This window comes from Dioscorea cayenensis, chromosome 18 (genome assembly GCF_009730915.1).
Source record: "Dioscorea cayenensis subsp. rotundata cultivar TDr96_F1 chromosome 18, TDr96_F1_v2_PseudoChromosome.rev07_lg8_w22 25.fasta, whole genome shotgun sequence".
NCBI lineage: Eukaryota > Viridiplantae > Streptophyta > Magnoliopsida > Dioscoreales > Dioscoreaceae > Dioscorea > Dioscorea cayenensis.
The window spans coordinates 986,082-1,006,335 of record NC_052488.1 but is presented as its reverse complement, the minus strand read 5'-3'; the positions used below and the strand labels follow the sequence as shown (position 1 = coordinate 1,006,335).

The following is a 20,254-nucleotide window of genomic DNA, read 5'->3' as shown; positions in this document are numbered from 1 at the left end:
TCCATTATTACAAGTGTCCACTTTCTATATTTTAAATTATCTATTCACAAAACTAATTTAAATGTTAATTTTTAAATTTAACTTTATTAATTTATTTAAATACATTATTCTTTACCACCATTATTTTAAATGTATAATCGATGAAGAGATAATTGTTGTAAAGAGATACGGGCAAATGAAAAAAAAAAAAATATTGAATGTTTAAATTCAACCATTTTTCCTATAATGTGACGGAGGGAATATATTTTTACATTTTAAATAACTTAAAAAACTTATGCATAAATGTAGCCATAAAAATTTCTACTAGGTCAATATTTTTGCACATATATACTCATAAAAAAATTTAAATCAAATTTATTAATAACATATAAATAAAAAATTAATATTACCAAAAATAATTTAAAATTTAAATATAATTATATATTTATTATTATATAAAATAACGTCACATTACATATGGTCTGTCCACATTCCTAACACATGATTTATCCATATTTCGCCAAAAGAAATTATATAACTTACAATATAGTTTAAAAGTGCATATACTTAGATGAACCTATATATATATATATATACAAATCAAATTTTAAAGAGGATATATTTGGTTTTATTGAAGGTATGCACTTAATTAGATTAATTTTCAGAGATATTAAGGCTGAAAAAAAAAGCTTTGAGAATTATATAATGATTATCTATTTTGACAAGGGTATATACGAAAAGTTTTCAAAATAAGACAAAATTATATAAAAAAAAAGAAGAGAAATTTGAAAAACCTAGAAACCAAGCAAGCAACCCCATCAATGGCGAGGTGAAAAAAATCTTTGGTGGAAATCACTCTACCCTCTCTCTCCCCACGAGTTCTGGATAGGCCTCATTCGTCCTCTTCCTCTTCCGACCCTTCTCCTGCTTCTCAGCTTTCCTCTGGTGTCCTTCTTGAGGCATTGGCTGAGAGGAATCTAGGGTTTCTTTGAAGGGTTGGTAATGGCGGATCAGCAGAAGAATAGGTGGACGTGGGAGGTGCCAGGATTTGAGCCACGTAAGTCTGTTGAGGATCCGAAGCCTGTGTCGCCGTTGGCACGCCGATACTCGATTTCCACACCATCTGTTGCCCCTCGCGCGGAGCTGGCTAAGCATTCTGTGGCTGTTAAGCTTCAGAGTCTCAAGGACCAGCTAAAGGTGCGATCTTTTACTCTATCTGTCTATGTTTTATTTAGTTTTTATTAGTATGTTTTTGTGAAGTTTTGAAGATGTGGAGTTGCAACTTGGAGGTTTGAGGTTTGTGAATGTAGAGATTCTGAGAGTGAATTATTATTTTTTTTAATTTTATATTTTTATCGTGGTGATTACTTGTGCTCGTTTGTGTTAAAAAAAGAAAAAGTTGCTATTTTTTTATGATAAAAAAAGGTCTTTCACTGATATACTTGAAGAAGTTCTGATTGACTTGCAGTCAGTTCACTAATCTCATGGAACTTGCTAAAGTGTTTTGAGCTTTTTACCTTTGTTGTTATTTTTGGAATGTGGATTGCTTCATGGTCTGAAAAAACTTGTTGTATCATGGAACTGTTTCCATATCAAGAAGGGAAGGAAGAACAACAACAGTAGGCTGGCTTAAAAAAGAAATAATGTCGAGGTTTCTCTCTACATGGAACGATGATTTTGTTTTTAGAACGGCAAGATCAATAGTTAAATCAGCAGTACTATTAGAGATTACCCTAACAGCAAATGGAATACAAGATGATGAAGTTGGAGTTGAACCATAAATTCTAATATGAATGTGATTGAGGATGTGAACCGTACTTAAAGACAACTAACATCATTAAATGAACTCTTCTTATGGGTGCAATTAGTAATCTGACGGGTTGAAAGCAATGTGCGGTTTCCTATTTGCACTGCCCTAGTTTTTATCCTAAAGAATGTTTGCACGCAAATCTGTTCAGCATGGAATCCTTAAATGTACCTGGCAGTGCATTGCTTTGAACTTCTCTACAGTTAAGTTGAAGAAGACAATAGCGATATGCTAGATGTCATACAGCCAATGAGCTGTGATGCCAATCTAACTCGCCTGTTTGAGAATGAAGCATCTGCAATCAACTCAGGAACTAATGCTCACATATGTGAGCCGTGAAGTAGATGAGTTGGCCTTAAGTTTTGGATCAGTGTAAGCTACCATTTCTTTTAGATTTGTAACAACTTTCAAATCTTAGAGCACTTAAAGTAGTGTTCACATCACCATTGTTGGGATCCCAATTTTGGTGGTTCAAATGTGTTCAAAAATGTGTATTGACTTATGATCCACTGATTATGCTCTTTGCTCCAAATCTTCAAAGATGATTGAGGTGGCAATGCTGTATATCTAATAGGCTATTATGGTATAAATCTCAATAAATTCTACTATAACCTTCCAATAAAGCTTAAGTGTTCATGACATGTATAATTTTTGAGCAATTTGGACCACCAACTCCAAATATGTCACAATAATCAAACAAGATGGAAACTATACTATCATTGTCATCAAAATGGATAGCAAAAACCACATCATGTAAGCGTCCTCTTACATTACCTAAGAGTTGTTTGTTATTCAAACTAGCTGGTTAAACAAGCCTCTATTGAAGCAAATTTTGATATTTTTGATCTCTATCAGTGTTAACTGGCCTGTTCATGGAAATGTTCTTGACAACTATTTCATAAGTTCTAAAAAATTGTGGAGCCAATGTTTTCTGAATCATAGACCTTAATTTATTTGTTATTAGCCATTCTTTTGATGCTTGTTATCATTAATTTTCTGATAGTTCTAATCAGCCATTCATTTATGTACTTGAGATGTAAGTGTGGGACGCTGTTTAAATACAGGCTGTACTTTTCTCAATTCCTTTATGATTTACTGTTGCCTCATAACTTATATATACTCATGTTTATCTTTATGTGTGTTATATTTTCTCAATAGCATGCCAGAGAAGATTACCTGGAGTTAAGGCAAGAAGCTAATGACCTTAGAGAGTATTCCAATGCTAAACTTGATCGAGTTACCCGCTACTTAGGTGTTCTTGCAGATAAGGCTCGGAAATTAGGTAAGATTTGACATGCTTCCTTCTGACAGCTATTACCTATGGGTCTGTTTTGTTTGAAGTAAGCTAAAATCTTGTATAAGTGGAGTCACTTGAAGGTGCTAATGCTATATTTCCATTTGCAGTATCAATTGTTAGGTTTGATGGAATGAAAATGCTAATCTTGGTTTGTTTATTTGGTTATACGTGGGTGCCATGACAAAAGTAGAATCAATATTCTATTTGTCCTATGGGATGGGATGGGATGAAATCATCCCAAAACTTTGTTATTTCCTGTATATCTTTCTATTTTTGGACTGGGCTTGTTTGAAATTTTGAAAGAATTAATGTGCCCAACTTAATGCTCAAAGACAACTGAAAGTGTACTCCTTTCCCACATGCAGTGTATGACGTTATTTCATTGATGCAGCTGCTCTAACCGTTTTTTCATATGTGTCACAAAATACAACAACTGAATGAACTTGAATTTAAATCCTGGCTGCAACAGATTTTTGGTATGCTATATTCGAGTGAATCTACTTAATCTTAAGCTTCTACTAATGGTTTAATTTTGTTCTATCCGTAGATCAAGCTGCAGTTGAAAGTGAGGCCAGAGTTGCTCCTTTGATCAATGAGAAGAAAAGGTTATTTAATGACCTATTGACAGCTAAAGGTTCCTTTTTTTATGGATTTACAATTCTCTTGCCCTGTGTCTGCTTAATTTTTTCATTATACTGCTCTTATGTTGGAAACCCTTGTAGTGTGGGTGACTTGTTAAGAGTGTGGTATTCTCCTTTTTAGGAAATGTGAAAGTATTTTGTCGCACAAGACCTCTCTTTGAAGATGAGGGTACATCTATTGTTGAATTTCCTGATGAATTTACCGTTCGAATAAATACTGGTGATGATTCTCTTGCCATTCCAAAGAAGGATTTTGAGTTTGATAGGGTATATGGACCTCATGTTGGACAAGGTAAGAGTTAAGTTTTTGATAATTTCACTCCTGCGGGATTCACTGCCCTGAAGGCTCAGTATAATGCTTCACACTATTTCAGGTGAATTTTTCCGTGATATGCAACCCTTCATACAGTCAGCGATGGATGGATTTAATGTTTCTATATTTGCCTATGGGCAGAGCCATTCAGGAAAGACATACACGATGGTCCGATTCTCATCTTTATTCTTTGCTCTCCCACACTACTATGCATTAATGCTAGCAGTCCTGCTCTTTTCTTCCTTCTAAGTTGATTGCTTTGCCCATTATTTTCTCTTAAATTTCATGAAAGCATAAAACTGAACACAATGATATTTGGCAACAACAACCAAATCCTATGATTATAATTTGATAATTCATAATCCTATGGTGCTTCATGAGAATTCATCATACAAAATTGATGTACATTTACTCCAACAGTCAATAGAGTATTGCATTGGTTAATTTTATGAAATTTCATAAATTGCTGGATGGATGAGCATGGTACCAAATTGTTTTGGCTGAAAGCAATATGTTGCCCACTATTTGTGGTTATATGACATAGGTGATAAGGTCTTTCTCATTTTTAAAAGGAAAAAATGATTCTGAGGAGACCTCCATATTGAGAGAATTATAAGTGTTCCTTGTTTTTTTCCCCAGTTTGCACATTCAAATATTTCTTCATAGAATGTATCAATTTGATCCCATAATGGGCCTGCCACAGTGCCACCTGATATGTTTCCTGCAGAGGAAGAACCTTGTATTTCTTCCATGGTCTCTTTGTTGTTCAGGAGCAATCAGAAAAGATTCTTTGGTCATAAATATTTCTGTCAGGAAATTTTAGTCAACAGAATCTCATCCACAAGTTGGTGACTCTAATTTCACTTGAATGAATTTTCAGAGTTGTTCCCCTAGTTATAGCAAAAATTTTTATTTTTGAAGTAGCAAAACTTAATTCAAATAGAAACACAAAACATGATTACTAATTATGTATCATTTAAATGTTACTATAGCAATGATGCTAAGTATCTGTGTGATTTTCATATCTAAAATCTGTTCATAGCAATTTTACCTCAGCCACCAACCATACCAGTGGCGAACAAACAACTGCCCTCCTGCCACGCACTAGCTGACCTTCACGGCAATTCACAAGTACAACAGTGAAGAGATAATGAGCCCTACAAAGAGGACACACCTTGACATGCAATGAAATAACTTATATCCTCATTAAGGCTGTTACTAGTGCTAATTCTTAGATCTGCATTGAATTATGCTTTCACTTGTAGGTTGCGGCTTTGGCCAATTCATGGGCATTTTAAGTTTTGATGATCGTGGCACATATATTGTTGTTTGTTGTAATGATTTTCTGTTTTTAGATGGGAATGAAATGTTGCAATTTCATATTCTTTTGTGTTTTAATTTTGTAAACTTTCTATGGCATTTAGGAGGGATCTAGTAGTGAGCGTGGCTTATATCTGCGAAGTTTCGAGGAGCTATTTGATCTTTCAATTTCAGATGCTACCTCGACGTCTCGTTATGACTTCTACTTCACTGCCCTGGAGCTTTATAATGAAGAGGTTAATCTAATTAGTTTCTTTCCAACTTCTCTGTTGTTTATGTGTAAGTGTGGGAGTACTGTTGTGTTATCATGGTTAGGCCACTTATGAACTTGTTTCTCCATTTTCCTTATATCTTTCATTCACTGCATTTCTACATGTTAAACTATTTTCTGTTCATTTTGTAGGTGAGGGATTTACTTGCAGAGTTCAGAAACTCTTTACCGAGAGTTCAAATGGGACCCCCAGATTCTGTTGTAGAAGTAGTGCAGGAGAAAGTTGATAATCCCTTGGACTTCTCTAGAGTGTTAAAAGCAGCACTTCAAAATTATACAAGAGATCCGTCAAAGGCCAATGTCTCTCAACTGTATGAAATTTTTGTTTATGGTTTGATATCAATTAGTTTCCGGATTCTTACAAAGGCAAAATTTATTTCACATTTGACATCACGGTTACTTTTGCTAGTGGTTTTCAGTTCTATGGTTCTCAAGTTTCTTATAACAATTGCAGGATTTTAACGATCCATATTCGATATACCAATTGGGTCACTATGGAAAACCTGTACAGCAAGCTTTCTCTTGTAGACTTACCTGGAAGTGAATGTTTACTTGTTGAGGATGCTAGTGGGGATCATGTGAAAGACTTCTTGCATGTGTCAAAGTCACTTTCCGCGTAAGTTTCAAGTCTGAATTCCTTTCCTATCACAATCTTTATTACTTTTAAGAATTGTAATTTTCTACAAAACAATCGAGGAATTATTTCCATCAACACACTTTGGAAAGTCCTTAAACCGATCACTCTCAGCTTCCTGGCAAGAAGTTTACTATTTTCCTTTCTCTCTCTCTTTTTTTTTGGAGATAGGTTGGGTGATGTTCTGTCTTCCTTGACTTCAAAGAAAGAGACGATTCCTTATGAAAACTCGATGCTTACAAAGATCCTTTCTGACTCCTTGGGTAACAAATCACTTCACATGTATATATAGTTCCTTTCCATCTTATGCTCTGTACAGCTTGATATTTGTTTCAATAGTTTGTTGATACTATAATTGATGTTACTATTTGGCTACTAAGTAGTTTCTAATAATTGAAATAATAGCTCTCTGAGAAAGAATTACTTCTGTCCATCATTATTTGTTATTGATGTGTTGCATTATCCATACTTGTAAATTGTCGCTATTATTGCTCACTATGGATTAGAAGATAGACATATTTCTGTTATTAATACTTTGACATGCTAATAGATAATAAAAATGACCGAGAAGATTGTTCTGTTATATTTGGGCTAATAACCAAAACAGAAGAGAAAAGTTGTTTTCTCCTATAGTTTTACAGGGGCTGCTTGTAAAATTAGCTAAAATTCTAAGTGTGACAGCAGTAGATTATTTGGATTGTCCATCAAAGAAGATACAGAATAACAATGTGCTATTAAAATTGGACTCTCATGGTGTTTTCAGTTGGTTATTCTACAGGTGTGACCTAACAATTTGTCTTACAGCAAAAGATTAAAATTTCCTCTCTTCCATGACAAATCATGCCTGCTCTTTACTATTAGAAATCAGAATTGTGACTAATAAATGTTATTTCTTGCATTGCCATGTGATTCGCTTGGAAGGCTACCATGTTCTTTGATCTCTTTCATTTACTATTGATTTATTTTCTATATATAAAAGCTTTGGTTTTTGGTTTCCTTTTGGAGCCACTAAGGTCTCTTATTTCCTTTAACTAAGATCAAAATCCAATGATGCTATCTATTACCACCAGTCTTTTCTACTTCTGCTGTTCAGTCTTCAGCTATCAAACCCTTTCAATTTCTTAATTTTGTAATGGGGGTCCCTCAAATGTGCTAGCTTTTGTTAGTTGGAGATGGGGTTGGTAGAAATCAAAGCTTGATTTATTGGAAATAAAGATTGATTGTTTGAGGCAGATGATAGGTGATCATGAAATAAAGCAGTGGGTTTAGTTGTGAGGGGAGTAATTGTAGGAATAAGATTTAGAAAGTGATAAAAGGCTACATTAAGGGCTCAAACTGTTATGGTTCTAGTGTATGAGGAACTTATGCTATGCTCATAAAATCCATTGAACCAATTATACTTCAATATTATTTATTCTCTTTTTATGATTTTTGTATACATTGATAAATGCTTACCACTTTTGCTTGACAGGTGACAGCTCAAAAACCTTGTTAATTATCAATATTTGTCCTGATGCTTTGAGTCTTTCGAAAACATTGTCTACCCTTAACTTTTCTGCAAGGGCGAGGAATGCTGAACTAAGTCTTGGAAATCGAGATACTATAAAAAAATGGAGAGATGTGGTAGATTCTCCTGCTCCCTATCTCACACACTCATAAATTGATTTCCTATTCATCACTATTGTACACTGGATTCCTGCTTTTCTCTTTTTCAGAATACCAGTGCACCATTTGGTAAAGACTTCATTTGCACTTATTATTGATGGTTCTTATAGGCAAATGATTCACGGAAAGAGCTTTATGAGAAAGAGAAGGAAATTCTTGATCTAAGGCAAGAAGGCTTGGAATTGAATCTGGCTCTAAAAGATGCCAATGATCAATGCATTCTTCTATTCAATGAAGTTCAAAAGGCCTGGAAAGTTTCATTCACTCTTCAGGCTGATTTAAAGGTCCCATAATTTATCCATTCTTGCATAAATTCTCATATTTCGTTTTCATATGTGGATTACATGATATACTAACTACTTCATAAATTAGCTAAATTGAGATCTGATGCTTACTATGATGATATCTTCTAGTCAAGCTCATACTTTTTCTCCAATGGCCACATGAACTTCCAACTTCCTCTGAGCTCAAGGGAGATCTTCATTTTTCACTCTGATAGTTTTATATCTCAATGGTGCCAGCGATGCTTGGGTTTTTATTCTTTTGTTCTTGCAACCAGTTGCTAAATCTGAAAATTTTTGTTGGTTTGGTAAATGAAGACAAAAAATATGGGATGTCCAATAGGACCAATCTTGCATGGTAAAGGTTGAAGCAGTAATTTCCTTCCCCCAGTATCTAAATTCAGCTGATAAAAGGTGAAATCCGTACTCTTTTAGTTAGTGTGTTAGAACTAAAGTAACGCTTAACTTGGTGATCATATTTTTACCATGGTAATTTTGAAGCCAATGTGGAGTACTTGCGGGTGGATGAGACATCAATATAAAATCTCTCAGACACATCTGATTCAATGCTTGCCAACTGTTAAATACCTCGTCCTTTGTCATTATTTAATGCAAGTTGATATTTACTAAAAAATGAATTATTCATGGAGCAAAATGCCTTACAATTATGCAGTGATTATTTTGATTCCTTTGAGGATAAGGAAGTGGAATACTTGAAAGTAATTTTTTGATGTTTGGATGCGATATTTAATTCCATTGTGAAAGCAGTAGGACAAATTATTCCTCATGGTTGACATAATTATAGTGCTCAATATTTTCATGTGGTTATACCGAAATCACATGAGGACTCTTATATTGGTGCAGTTGTCTGTCCTATTTTAATCAACCTGAATAAGTGGAACTATATGTACCCTACACATCCCCTATACGCATTTCAACTATACTAATATGTCCATACCTTGCTTTCTATAAATGCTGCTATTTTTCAATCTAAGTATTTAGTGCAATTTTGAACTGTGTTAACTGATTATCAAGAAACTGAGGCACTTCTTTCTTACCAAAAATGGCCTGTCAGATGGCCACTACCATCTTTTTTCTCTTGACAGTTGGAAACACAGATCTATTGAGAACGGAGCTAATTTGTTTAAAAAGACGTAGATGCACCTCAACCATTTACACATATCCTCATTTTTTGTTTGTTTTGTTGGATTTATAAGCTTCATAACTAGAGAGAATGTTCCATACTGAACTATTTCATTTCTATTGTGAGCTATGCTCTTGTTGCCTCCTCTTGTTGATGTGAATCGGTGGAATACTAACTCTGATATATATTGTTACCTTCAGTGGGAGAATTCAATGCTGGCAGAGAAACTAAACACTGAGAAGGAGCAAAACAATCAGCTTAGGAGTCAGTTAGCTCACCTGTTTCAAGTTGAGCAGGAACAGAAAATACTGATACAGGGTCATGATTCAACTATTAAGTCCCTGCAGGTTGAATTTCTTCTTATTGAGTGTGCTATTGATATGAACTTTGAAATTGTTGATATTTGAGGGTATTATTGTGCATGGCACCATTATTATTAATGTGTACTTGTTGGGTGCATTATGTTTGCTTTGAGTAATTGTCAATTGTTCTAATATCATAAGGTTTATTTATTTTCATGATATGCATTTGTTGAATTTCAAAAACAAATGTGTTAGTTAAAACTCCAATCTTTGTAACAATGGCTACACAAAAATCGGTTTCTTGTGGGTCTACAAGGTCCTGCTCTTACGTTAAATTCACACTTTTTTTGTTTAGAAATTTGGTTTGTTAATAGTCAAAAAATTGAATCTATGTTTTGGCCATGATTTAAAAATGTTGTTAATAATGCTTTGCTTCAGCAGTTGAACTATCATCTTTATATTCGTAATTTTGTAATCCTTAGGTTTTGTTATGTTCTACCACCATAAATTTCTCTCAGATATGCTGAATACAGCATACTTGTTTGTTTCATTTAGGATAAACTTAAGGTCATGGAAGCACAGCTAGATGAGGTCCGTCACTCCAATGATTCTCAATCTGCTCTTCAGTCTGAGTCTGGGTCTCTAGGGGTTTCAGCTCCTAAGGCAACAGGGGATAGTGTTAATTCTTCAGATGTAACTAGAAAGCTTGAAGAAGAACTTGCTAAGAGGGACGCGCTTATCGAGGTTTGCTTAATTTGCCATGCAATTTATATTTGTCTGCAGCAGTTTGCATTGTCTGATGGTATTTTGTGTGATCAGCATCCAAAATAAATCATGCATAGGGTTCGTATAAATCCTTTATTGTTTTAACTGGCAATTTTAAACGTCTTGTGGCATGATTTGACCAGTGTGGTTAGTGAAGTATTCCTAGAAAAAGTTATTACTACGTAGTACAGTTGTATTTGATCAAATTGAAATCATCAAGATTCTGATAATGAAGAAAAAGAAGTTGAAATTATCTGAAAAGACTGAAAGTACACAAAAGATGCATAAACTGGGAATCCCAATCCTCATTCACGGAGGATGTTTTCTTGTCTCAAACGTGTGATCCATCAAGCGAACAGTTTGTCAAATAATGTCCTCTCAAGGCAAAAATGTTATTTGCAACACCTAATTCTTATTCTAATACTGAATATTAGGAATAAACTTCAATTTTTAATGCTATTATTTCTTTATATCCATTCTCCTATCTAATGAATTTTGGGTTGTGTATGCTTTAGCTTGGCTACCTTCGAATTATGTATTGTTCTTAGGATGCTTGTTGTCTCTTGAGCTTTTCCTGTGTTTTTATAATTGTTCAGTCAGTTTCTTCCTTTCATTGCTTTATGTTGCTTTTCCTTTTCTTAGCTTCTTATATTTTATGACCCAGTATTCAGGTTGTTTATTTTAATGGTTGAAAGCCTCATAGGAAATTCACTGCATGTTGGCCTACATTACATAATGTTATTATCCTGTAACTTTCAGCACATGTTGTTAGTTATATTTGCATTTATGATACTACAATAACAAAATTTAATTTCGGTTTTGTCATATTAAAATATATGTTCTTTAGATATTAGTTGATATGAACATTATACTTTGTTTAGATGCTGTCACTAAACTCATAAATAAGAGATTATCAAAATTTCTGATTTCTGGATCTTTTAAATGTTATCGATTAATTTGAGTAGTGCAGATGTCCAATTCGTGGTTTCTGTTTATGAACCTTGGTACTATTGAGTGCAGTTTGGTGTCAGCCTCCCTCGATGTATTTGATTTTTGTGTTGATTGATCAATTATTCTATTTTTTTTTCTGCAGCGATTGCATGAAGAAAATGAAAAGCTTTTTGACAGGCTTACTGAAAAGGCTTCACTTGGTGGATCACCCCAGGTTCTGTGCAGAAGTGGTTATTATTATTATTTTTGTGTTGCTGTTATTATTAATATGCTAGTACTAGAACACTTCCAGGATAGATTACTGGCCAAGGAAAATTCTCACATCTGATTACTATACTAAATTATTATTTGTTCTGTTTTTTTCCTGCATTGTTTTCTTACATTGTTCTTGTCTTTAAAGTCCAAATTGTGTTCAAAATGGCATTTTCTACTTAATAGCTCAGAAATATCTCAAAGAATATAAAGGTTGGCCGGGACATCAAGTTACCTGTATGAAATATGAACTAGAGGCTGAAGCAATTAGCAGAGCTTTATTTCTTTCATCTCATTTTTTTTTTAAATCACCTTTTCACATTTATTATTATGGTATTTTTAATGCCCTGATATTGGATTGATAATTCACATGCCATTCAATAAGCTGCTACCACTGTTTTGGTTGCCTGCTCTTGTGTTGGTGAATTCTAATATCTTTAAAGTCAGTTAGCAAGGTGAAATGTGGAGCTTTTTGACCAATGGTGTGGCATTATAAATTTCCGTTCATGTTATGTATTAATCTGTGAGTTGCAGAATATTTTCTTGGTACTAGAATGCAGTATTGTTTCTTGAGTGTGTGTGTAGAATACAACTATGTTCAACGACTTATGGTTTTGTTTTGTAAGTACCGACCTTTTGGTCATCTGCAGGTATCTAGCCCCTCTATCAAAAAAACATCTGGCCTTCAAGCTAAAGACCTAAACAGGTAGATTATGTATCTGAAAAATAATTAAAATGTTAAAAAGAGCTTTGATTGTTCCAGTGTTTTTGTAGTTGCTTATTTATCATCTTGTGGTCATCCAATGGCAGGAATGATACTAGCAATGTTAGCACTGTAGATGTACTCCCATTGCCCGATGGTCAGGATAAATCTAGCAGTGCTGGTGCTATTGTAAAGTCAGGCTCTGAAAAGGGAAAGACAACTCCTGCTGGAGAATATCTGACAGCTGCGCTAACAGAGTTTGATCCCGATCAATTTGAGAGCTTTGCAGCTATTGCTGATGGGGCGAACAAGCTTTTGATGCTGGTATACTTTTAAGGCTTCAATATTATTCTGTACCGGCCATGCATGGATTTTATAGTCTGTCTTGATTCCTGATGTCTTACATTCTTACTATATGGTTTTCTCCCCTTAGGCACAGATTTTCATCCTTGTCATAAGTTCATTGGTTCATCATTAGATGTTTGATAAATATTATAATTCTAGCTTTTGGTTCATCTGCCTATGACCCTTTATTGACGCGTATTTTTCGAATTTTCTAGCTTTTTAATATGCGCGCTCTGTTTCTTTGTTTTAATTATTTCATTAAGTGATGAATACTAAGCCATTAAAGGAATCTTTTGCAGGTTTTGGCTGCTGTCATTAAAGCTGGTGCTGCACGGGAGCATGAAATACTTGCTGAAATTAGAGATGCTGTTTTTTCATTTATTCGTAAAATTGAACCAAGAAGGGTGATGGATACTATGCTTGTTTCTCGAGTTAGAATCTTGTACATAAGATCTTTGCTTGCTAGGTCTCCAGAACTGCAATCCATAAAGGTAATGAGCTCCACATGCAACTTTTGCCTTGGTTACTTTTCTTTTGTATGGATAGGAGTTACCACCCTTCGTGTTTTCTTCTGTTCTGTAGGTTTCTCCTGTTGAACGATTTTTAGAGAAAGCTAATACTGGCCGAAGTAGAAGTTCCAGTAGGAGCAGCAGTCCCGGTCGATCTCCTGTCTATTATGATTCTAGTACAAGGAACGCTATAATTGATGAGCATGTTCAAGGTTTTAAGGTCAATATAAAGCAAGAAAAGAAGTCCAAATTTTCATCAATTGTGCTAAAGCTTCGAGGGATTGACCAGGTACAGAGTTTGGAAATGCTCACATCATATGGTTTCTATTTTTATGTTTTTAATATTCCTTTCTTCCTGATTATTGAAAAGAAAGTGGGTATATGAAGCCATGACTATGTTACAGAACTATACTATGTCATATTAAGTAAAATCTTTCTTATGATCTTGGTGCATTGTTTTGGCCGTTTCTAGTTCCTACTATTCCTTTTTACCCTGTTATCCCCTTCCATCTTCTACAATGTTATCTATTTTTCATTCATCTATGGCATGATAGGCATCTAATTGAACAGGAAACATGGAGGCAACATGTAACTGGTGGAAAGCTCCGGGAAATAACTGAGGAAGCTAAGGCTTTTGCGATAGGGAATAAGGCTCTTGCTGCTCTTTTTGTTCACACTCCGGCTGGTGAACTGCAACGCCAAATTCGTTCATGGCTCGCTGAGAATTTTGAGTTTCTTTCAGTCACAGGTAGTGATGCTACTGCAGGGATGACAGGGCAACTAGAGCTTCTGTCCACAGCCATTATGGATGGGTGGATGGCTGGCCTTGGTGCTGCACAGCCTCCAAATACTGATGCTTTAGGTCAGCTTTTATCTGAATACACAAAAAGGGTTTACACATCGCAGCTGCAACACCTAAAGGTGCGCACTATTTGATGTTGGAGCTTCTCAATCTTGTTCTTCAGCATGCCGGTTGTGTAATGGTTTGGTTCAGATGTTCGTCTTTCAACTTAGCATATTTTTTTTTCATGACTTAACTATCCATACCTGTTCTTTTTAATATCCATGACATAATTATTGCATGAGTTATTTTTATTAAGAAATCGCATTAGAATATTATCTTCAACACATTAAGTGGACGGCAGCTTTTTTGCATTTGCTAAGCCAAGTTTCCTTCCTCTATTTATTGACCTAGGGAATGTAACCTAGAGTGAAAGACATGCTTATCTGTTCTCTGTGGATTCACAATCTATAGTTACTGAAAATTGAAATGTCTCCCCATCATTCAATTACAGGTAGATAATGTAATAACAATTCTTTCTAGTGCTCATATTAGTTTTCATGACAGAATTTTCCAAGTTACTTGTAATTAGAAACCATGTTGTTTTAATTCATCATTGCTGCTTAATGAAACCATTTATGGATCACTTAATGGAACCATTCCTGAGTTATTTTTCACATTCTCTGCTATGAAAAGATACATGATGATGCCGGGGTGTTCCTACACCAATATGCGAATATAGTTAGGTAGAAGTGATTTCTACTTGATTCCACTATATGCATTACATGATTACACGATATATATCTATAGGTATAAACCAAGAAGAGAAGAACTGATGAAGTTTTAAATTTATTATAATCAATTTTAACTGGAGAAAGTTTTTATGAAATTTACTGAACTAGGACAAAGTCAGCTAAATTTGGATACAGTCAGTTAAACCAAGATGAGATCATGCAAACAAGTTTTAATTAAAGTTAGCAGGTAGTGGGAAAAAAGCATAATCACCATTCATAATCACCATTCTAAACTTAGTCGAAGACCACTGCCAAATTTGCGGCCAAATTGCTATAGCTGCTTAATAAAACATTCCATTTTTGTGAATAATGCCTGTGATTTTCTTTCCCAAAGGAATTCATTATTTAATATGCAAGTTATGCACTGTGCCTTTAGTCTTCTTTTCTTGGTTGGTTGCGGGGGCCACATATAACCCATGTGGCATCTAACAGATACATTTTAAGCAATTTTAATTTTCTGTATCTTTGCTTGAAATACAGAATTTTATTCTTTTTCTGTTATCTTTGATTAGGATATAGCAGGAACTTTGGCAATGGAGGAGGCTGATGACCTACCTCATGTAAACAAATTGCGATCAGCTCTTGAATCAGTTGACCATAAGAGAAGAAAGGTAGATGCAAGCATGTCAAACTTGCATTTATAAAATTGGTTTTTTTTTTTTAATCTGGTCAGGTATATGCATGTTTAGAGAATTTATAGCATGCAATGCCCCCTGATGTTGTATCGTGAGAGCATTTAGGCATGGTGTACTGATTTCTTGACATATTTTATATTTGCTGTTAATATCTAATTGTGCCATTGTACTTTATTGCCATAGATATATGTGTCAAAATGAACAAAAATGATTTTTACCACATTGTCTTATTCAAGAAATCTTTCTTGTATAAGGGATGCCTGTGCTCCAAAGTTTACTTTAAGCAAAATGAGATCCATTTGGAGTATTAATTGTTCAATATGAGATAATTGGGAATAATGTTGATGAAATAATTCACATTTTATGACATCAATTAAGAAATGGTTAACCTATTGCTGAAAGAAAAGACATATAATAAACTGTTAGTTTGTTGAGCTTTTTGTCACACTGGTTTCATCTATCCATTGCTTACTGGATGTAAACCTAAGTTGAAAACTGCACATATTGGCTTTTACAAGCCCTGTTATATTGATTTGTCACCGGTAAAAACATGCATAGCAGCAATATCCCTTCCATCGTGCGGTAGAATTTAACTTCAAATAGTCTACTTGTGACTTTGAAGAATTAAAAATTTGTTACCTTAAGAGGTGAAAACCTAATGCTTTGTGAAAGATTATTACATGCCATTGGATTATTTATTATCTCTTCTTGACAGTCCTACCATGGGCTATTTGATAAGATATTGGTATTCATTGTAAATATTATGTTGATTCCTTTTCAATGTCAGATATTACAACAAATGCGAAGCGATGCTGCCTTAATAACAAAAGAAGAAGGTGGTTCACCAATTCACAATCCTTCAACTGCAGCTGAAGATGCACGATTAGCATCTTTAATATCTCTTGAGAGCATCCTCAAACAAGTCAAGGTCAGCCGCTGTCAACTCTACTTTGTGTCATTTATTATATTGCCTTCAGATTTGTTGTCAAGTCCTCAGTGCTGAAGAAATTGGTTTTGTACAGGAAATCATTAGGCAAACAGCTGTAAGATCTCTGACCAAGACCAAGAAGAAAGCTCTGTTGGCGTCATTGGATGAACTTGCGGGGCAGATGCCATCACTACTCGACATGGATCATCCTTGCGCTCAGAGACATATTTCAGATGCTCGTAGAATGGTAGAGGTACGTTCATCTGCCTTCCCTGGCCAATATTAATGTTCTTTTGATGACCATCTTCCAGTATTCTTGAATTTGAGGATATTTCTAGAGAGAGGTCAGGTCCAAATTTGATCTTTTGCCCTTATGCTTAGCCATTTTCTTCTATTTGTTGATTGTTATATTTTTTTGGTCTTAGATTCTCCTTGACTGGTATGATTCCTTAATAAGTGTGCTGTTAAAATCCTGAATTAGTAACTAGTAATGTTTGTTTCACATTACTGTGAACTTGATAAAATGGAAAATAAATTTCTTTCCATAGTAATATTCATGTGATAGACATTAAGATATGTGAATAGAGTCAAAAGTTGAAGCGATTTTATTAACAATTCAGAGATTTGCCCATCAAAAATGGATAACACAATGAACATTGATTTCCCTGCCACATCTTATCTTTGCTTTTCTGTAGTGTTTTCGCCTGAAAGTATCTGATTCCATAGAAGTTGGTAACGAGTGCAAGAAAAGAAAAAGAACTAGTTTTGCCAGAATTTAGTAATCAAAGGCTCAAAGCATTCACTAAGCAGCGATCACATGTGCATCTTGGGAAAACTATAAACTGGGCTGAAGCAACCTTAATGGAAGCATACTTATGAGCACTTAATTAGCAGACTATGAGATGTTCCTTAGAATAAATCAAGTTTGTTATTATTGCAGCATTGGCAAAGGAAAGATGCTTCTGACATGAACTTCTAATTTAAACTCATCTCATTTTCAATGATACATACCCAATAATATCATGAGCACTCCATTGTAGGTGCTCTAAGATGATTCATTGGATCCAACATGTGGAAGGTATCTCATAGTTATATTAAGGTAGGAGGAAAATCAAGGGATAGAAATGGAGGGATGAATTCTTTTCTGCATACTTCTTCTTATAATGTAAGCAATATTGGTGAATCCTTATAAGAGCCTTCACTATTTTCTAACATTTCAGCATATCTTTAGATGATGTTTCCAGTCACATGAACTTACCATCCTTTGTATGAACCACGAGTTATCAATTGTTTATTAGTATCAACAGCTCATATAACTAGATTCATGTCATGAATAGCCGAATACATTTTATGTCAACTTTTTCTTTTTTAGTTTCATTTCTTGAGACTGTATCTGCCATTACCATTGGATATTATGTGCCAGAAGCTACCATCCATTATATGCACGAAAAACCATCAAGCATTCTTTGTGATTATCCATTGCAAGATATTTTGAGAGTTCTGGTTATCGCTCGAGGTTATAGAACATACTGCATTTCACCATCGTCACTGAATATTATGAATTTGTGCAGCCAATACCAGAAGAGGAAGGAGACTCGAGCGAAGATTCCCAGAGTGGCCAACCATCTACTGCAGATACTGAAGTTACTCAGTGGAATGTATTGCAGTTCAATACAGGTTCAAGTGTCCCATTCATCATAAAATGCGGCGCCAACTCAAATTCCGAGCTGGTAATCAAAGCAGATGCCCGGGTTCAAGAACCCAAAGGCGGAGAGATAGTCCGTGTTGCTCCACGACCTTCATCCCTTGCTAACATGACCTTTGAAGAGATCAAACATGTGTTTGATCAGTTGCCGGAGGCTATAAGCTCACTGGCCCTCGCACGAACTGCTGACGGTACCCGTGCTCGATACTCCAGGTTGTACAGAACTTTAGCCTCAAAAGTCTCGTCATTGAAACATCTAGTAGATGAATTAGAAAAAGGCGGAAATAGTGAAAGGCGGTAGATCATAAATCTGTGCCCGAGTATATATGTATGTTTATGTAAAATTGGTGAATCTTATTCTTAGGGAATTCGCCGAAGTGTTGTCACCATCTGACCAGCCTAGTTTGTTCTACAGGCCTGAACTGTAACATTTTGTGTCAATGAGTCACCAGAAACCAAATCCTTGTGGCTCAATGCTATGTATTTTTTTTTCCTTTCTTCAGGATTGGGTGGATGTCAAACATTGAAAAAGGCATACTTAACTTGGTGCCTATTTAATTAGAAAGAGTTCAAAAGGACATCTCTTTGTGTGTATGTTAACTTATGGTAATAGCTAAAGGGTTGCTCTAATAGAGTGAACGTATATGTGAGTTTTCTTTATGATTACCAGTTTGATCAAGATTTACTGAAAAGTTTATTTATTTATTTTCATGATTAACAATTCTTCTTCTTCTTTATGTTTTTTTTTTATTGGTTTGTGGATTGTATATATATATAATTCATCATCAAGGGTGTATTTAGATTTTAAATCTAAAAATGTCTATTTAGATTTTAAATCTAAAAATGTCTGAAAAGCAGTTATTAAATTATTTTTTAAAATTTAATATTTTTTTATTGTGAAAGCGGACTTGTATAATGATTGTTAGATTTTAATCTAATGGTTATTATGTAAATATCTTTAGATTTTAAATCTAGAGAAATAAGTAGGTAACTAACTTTTATATATATACACACACATTAAACTCGTTTTTCTATTTCAAGCTCTCACTTATTCAATAAAAAAGCAACAGAAATTTTATGTGACAACTAGAATTCTTATTTTAGTCGGCATGATGTAATTAGGTTGTTTTCATTTATTTAAAACTTCCAAACTGTTTTCCTGATTATGTGAAACAATGATTATTGACAATGGCTGTTATCCTTGTTTTTGCATTGTGATTATTTTTATTTTCTTTTCATTGATTAAGCCCATTAGTTTTCTACTGAATCCCTCTTAATGTGCTGACTCACAACACAATCATTAGTCATTTTCATTGCTATCACTGTTTGTGGAGGAGATATGATAAAAAATACAAGATATATATATATATATATATATAAATAGGTGACTCTGGAGACTTTAGTTATGGATGGTGAGCTGAAGGAGATGAAATCATCCCTTTGTTGATTTGAATGTATATTTGGATTTTATTTGTTCATTAGCTTAATGAAAAATTTTATGCTTAATAAAATTTGGATAATGTATTTTTAATTAATTTGAATAATACGTAATTAATTATGTTGCACACCATTCAAACCATTTAAAAAAAATCATTGAAAATGAGAATGAGTAGCTCGTATTGTAAATTAATTATTGTTCAAAACAATACTAGTTTGTTTAAAACAATTAATTAGTGCATCGACAATTAGGTAAATGGACTTTTTGCCTGAATTAATGACATTGTTATTAATACATTTTTGCATCTTCTAGATCTTGAGTTCTTAATTAGTTCTGTCTTTGTGTCAAATTTATCTGGCTTTTTGTATCACTAGTTGCAGAATAATTTATACTGTAAGTTTTTTTTTTGACAAGAGAAGTAGGGGACCTGTTAAAATTGTCAGGGGCGTGTACAAGCCTCGGTGGAGCAGGTGGGAATGTGCCCTCAACCGAGAATCAAATTCTCGCCACTCAGACGAGAATTTATACTGTAAGTTGTTATGTATATTGATCTCTTCATTGATAGTATTTTTGAACTTCTAGCTCATAATTCATTGTCTTTTAAAAGGTGTTTTAATTATAAAACATGATTTTATGATAGAAAAATGTGTTTTAATTTTTATATTGATCGCTATTTATTGTTGTTATTTTTCTATTTCATGTTTGTAATTTTTGATGAATGGCTCTTAATATATGTAATTCTCAGATGTTTTAAAAATATTTTCTAAGACAAGACTGAATCTTTTTTGTTTTTA

The 20,254-nt window shown here is 34.3% G+C and overlaps 1 protein-coding gene across 2 annotated transcripts; it reads left to right on the top strand.

The window, feature by feature from the left end:
- Nucleotides 1-770: 770 nt before the first annotated feature.
- Nucleotides 771-18,602, top strand: LOC120282248 (kinesin-like protein KIN-14L). 2 transcript variants are annotated; one of them, XM_039289014.1, is made up of 23 exons: nucleotides 771-1,176; nucleotides 2,945-3,068; nucleotides 3,631-3,717; nucleotides 3,846-4,016; nucleotides 4,099-4,205; nucleotides 5,462-5,593; nucleotides 5,761-5,939; nucleotides 6,083-6,244; nucleotides 6,434-6,525; nucleotides 7,734-7,885; nucleotides 8,038-8,211; nucleotides 9,553-9,699; nucleotides 10,210-10,398; nucleotides 11,513-11,584; nucleotides 12,273-12,328; nucleotides 12,433-12,649; nucleotides 12,970-13,161; nucleotides 13,253-13,468; nucleotides 13,750-14,100; nucleotides 15,267-15,365; nucleotides 16,177-16,317; nucleotides 16,412-16,570; nucleotides 17,889-18,602. In XM_039289014.1, the coding sequence occupies exons 1-23, from the start codon at nucleotides 982-984 to the stop codon at nucleotides 18,321-18,323; spliced, it is 3,849 nt and encodes a 1,282-aa protein (XP_039144948.1). In that variant the 5' UTR covers nucleotides 771-981; the 3' UTR covers nucleotides 18,324-18,602. The 2 variants fall into 2 exon arrangements, with proteins under 2 accessions (XP_039144948.1, XP_039144949.1); XM_039289015.1 differs by lacking the exon at nucleotides 771-1,176 and having other exon boundaries at nucleotides 3,631-3,688.
- The last annotated feature ends 1,652 nt before the right edge of the window (nucleotides 18,603-20,254 follow it).

Excerpts from the sequence above, each read along its gene's own strand:
- LOC120282248 (XM_039289014.1), top strand. The coding sequence starts at position 982 with ATGGCGGATCAGCAGAAGAATAGGTGGACGTGGGAGGTGCCAGGATTT. Across the intron at positions 9,700-10,209 it reads CAACTATTAAGTCCCTGCAG|GATAAACTTAAGGTCATGGA; the intron begins GTTGAATTTCTT and ends TGTTTCATTTAG. Across the intron at positions 11,585-12,272 it reads CACTTGGTGGATCACCCCAG|GTATCTAGCCCCTCTATCAA; the intron begins GTTCTGTGCAGA and ends GGTCATCTGCAG.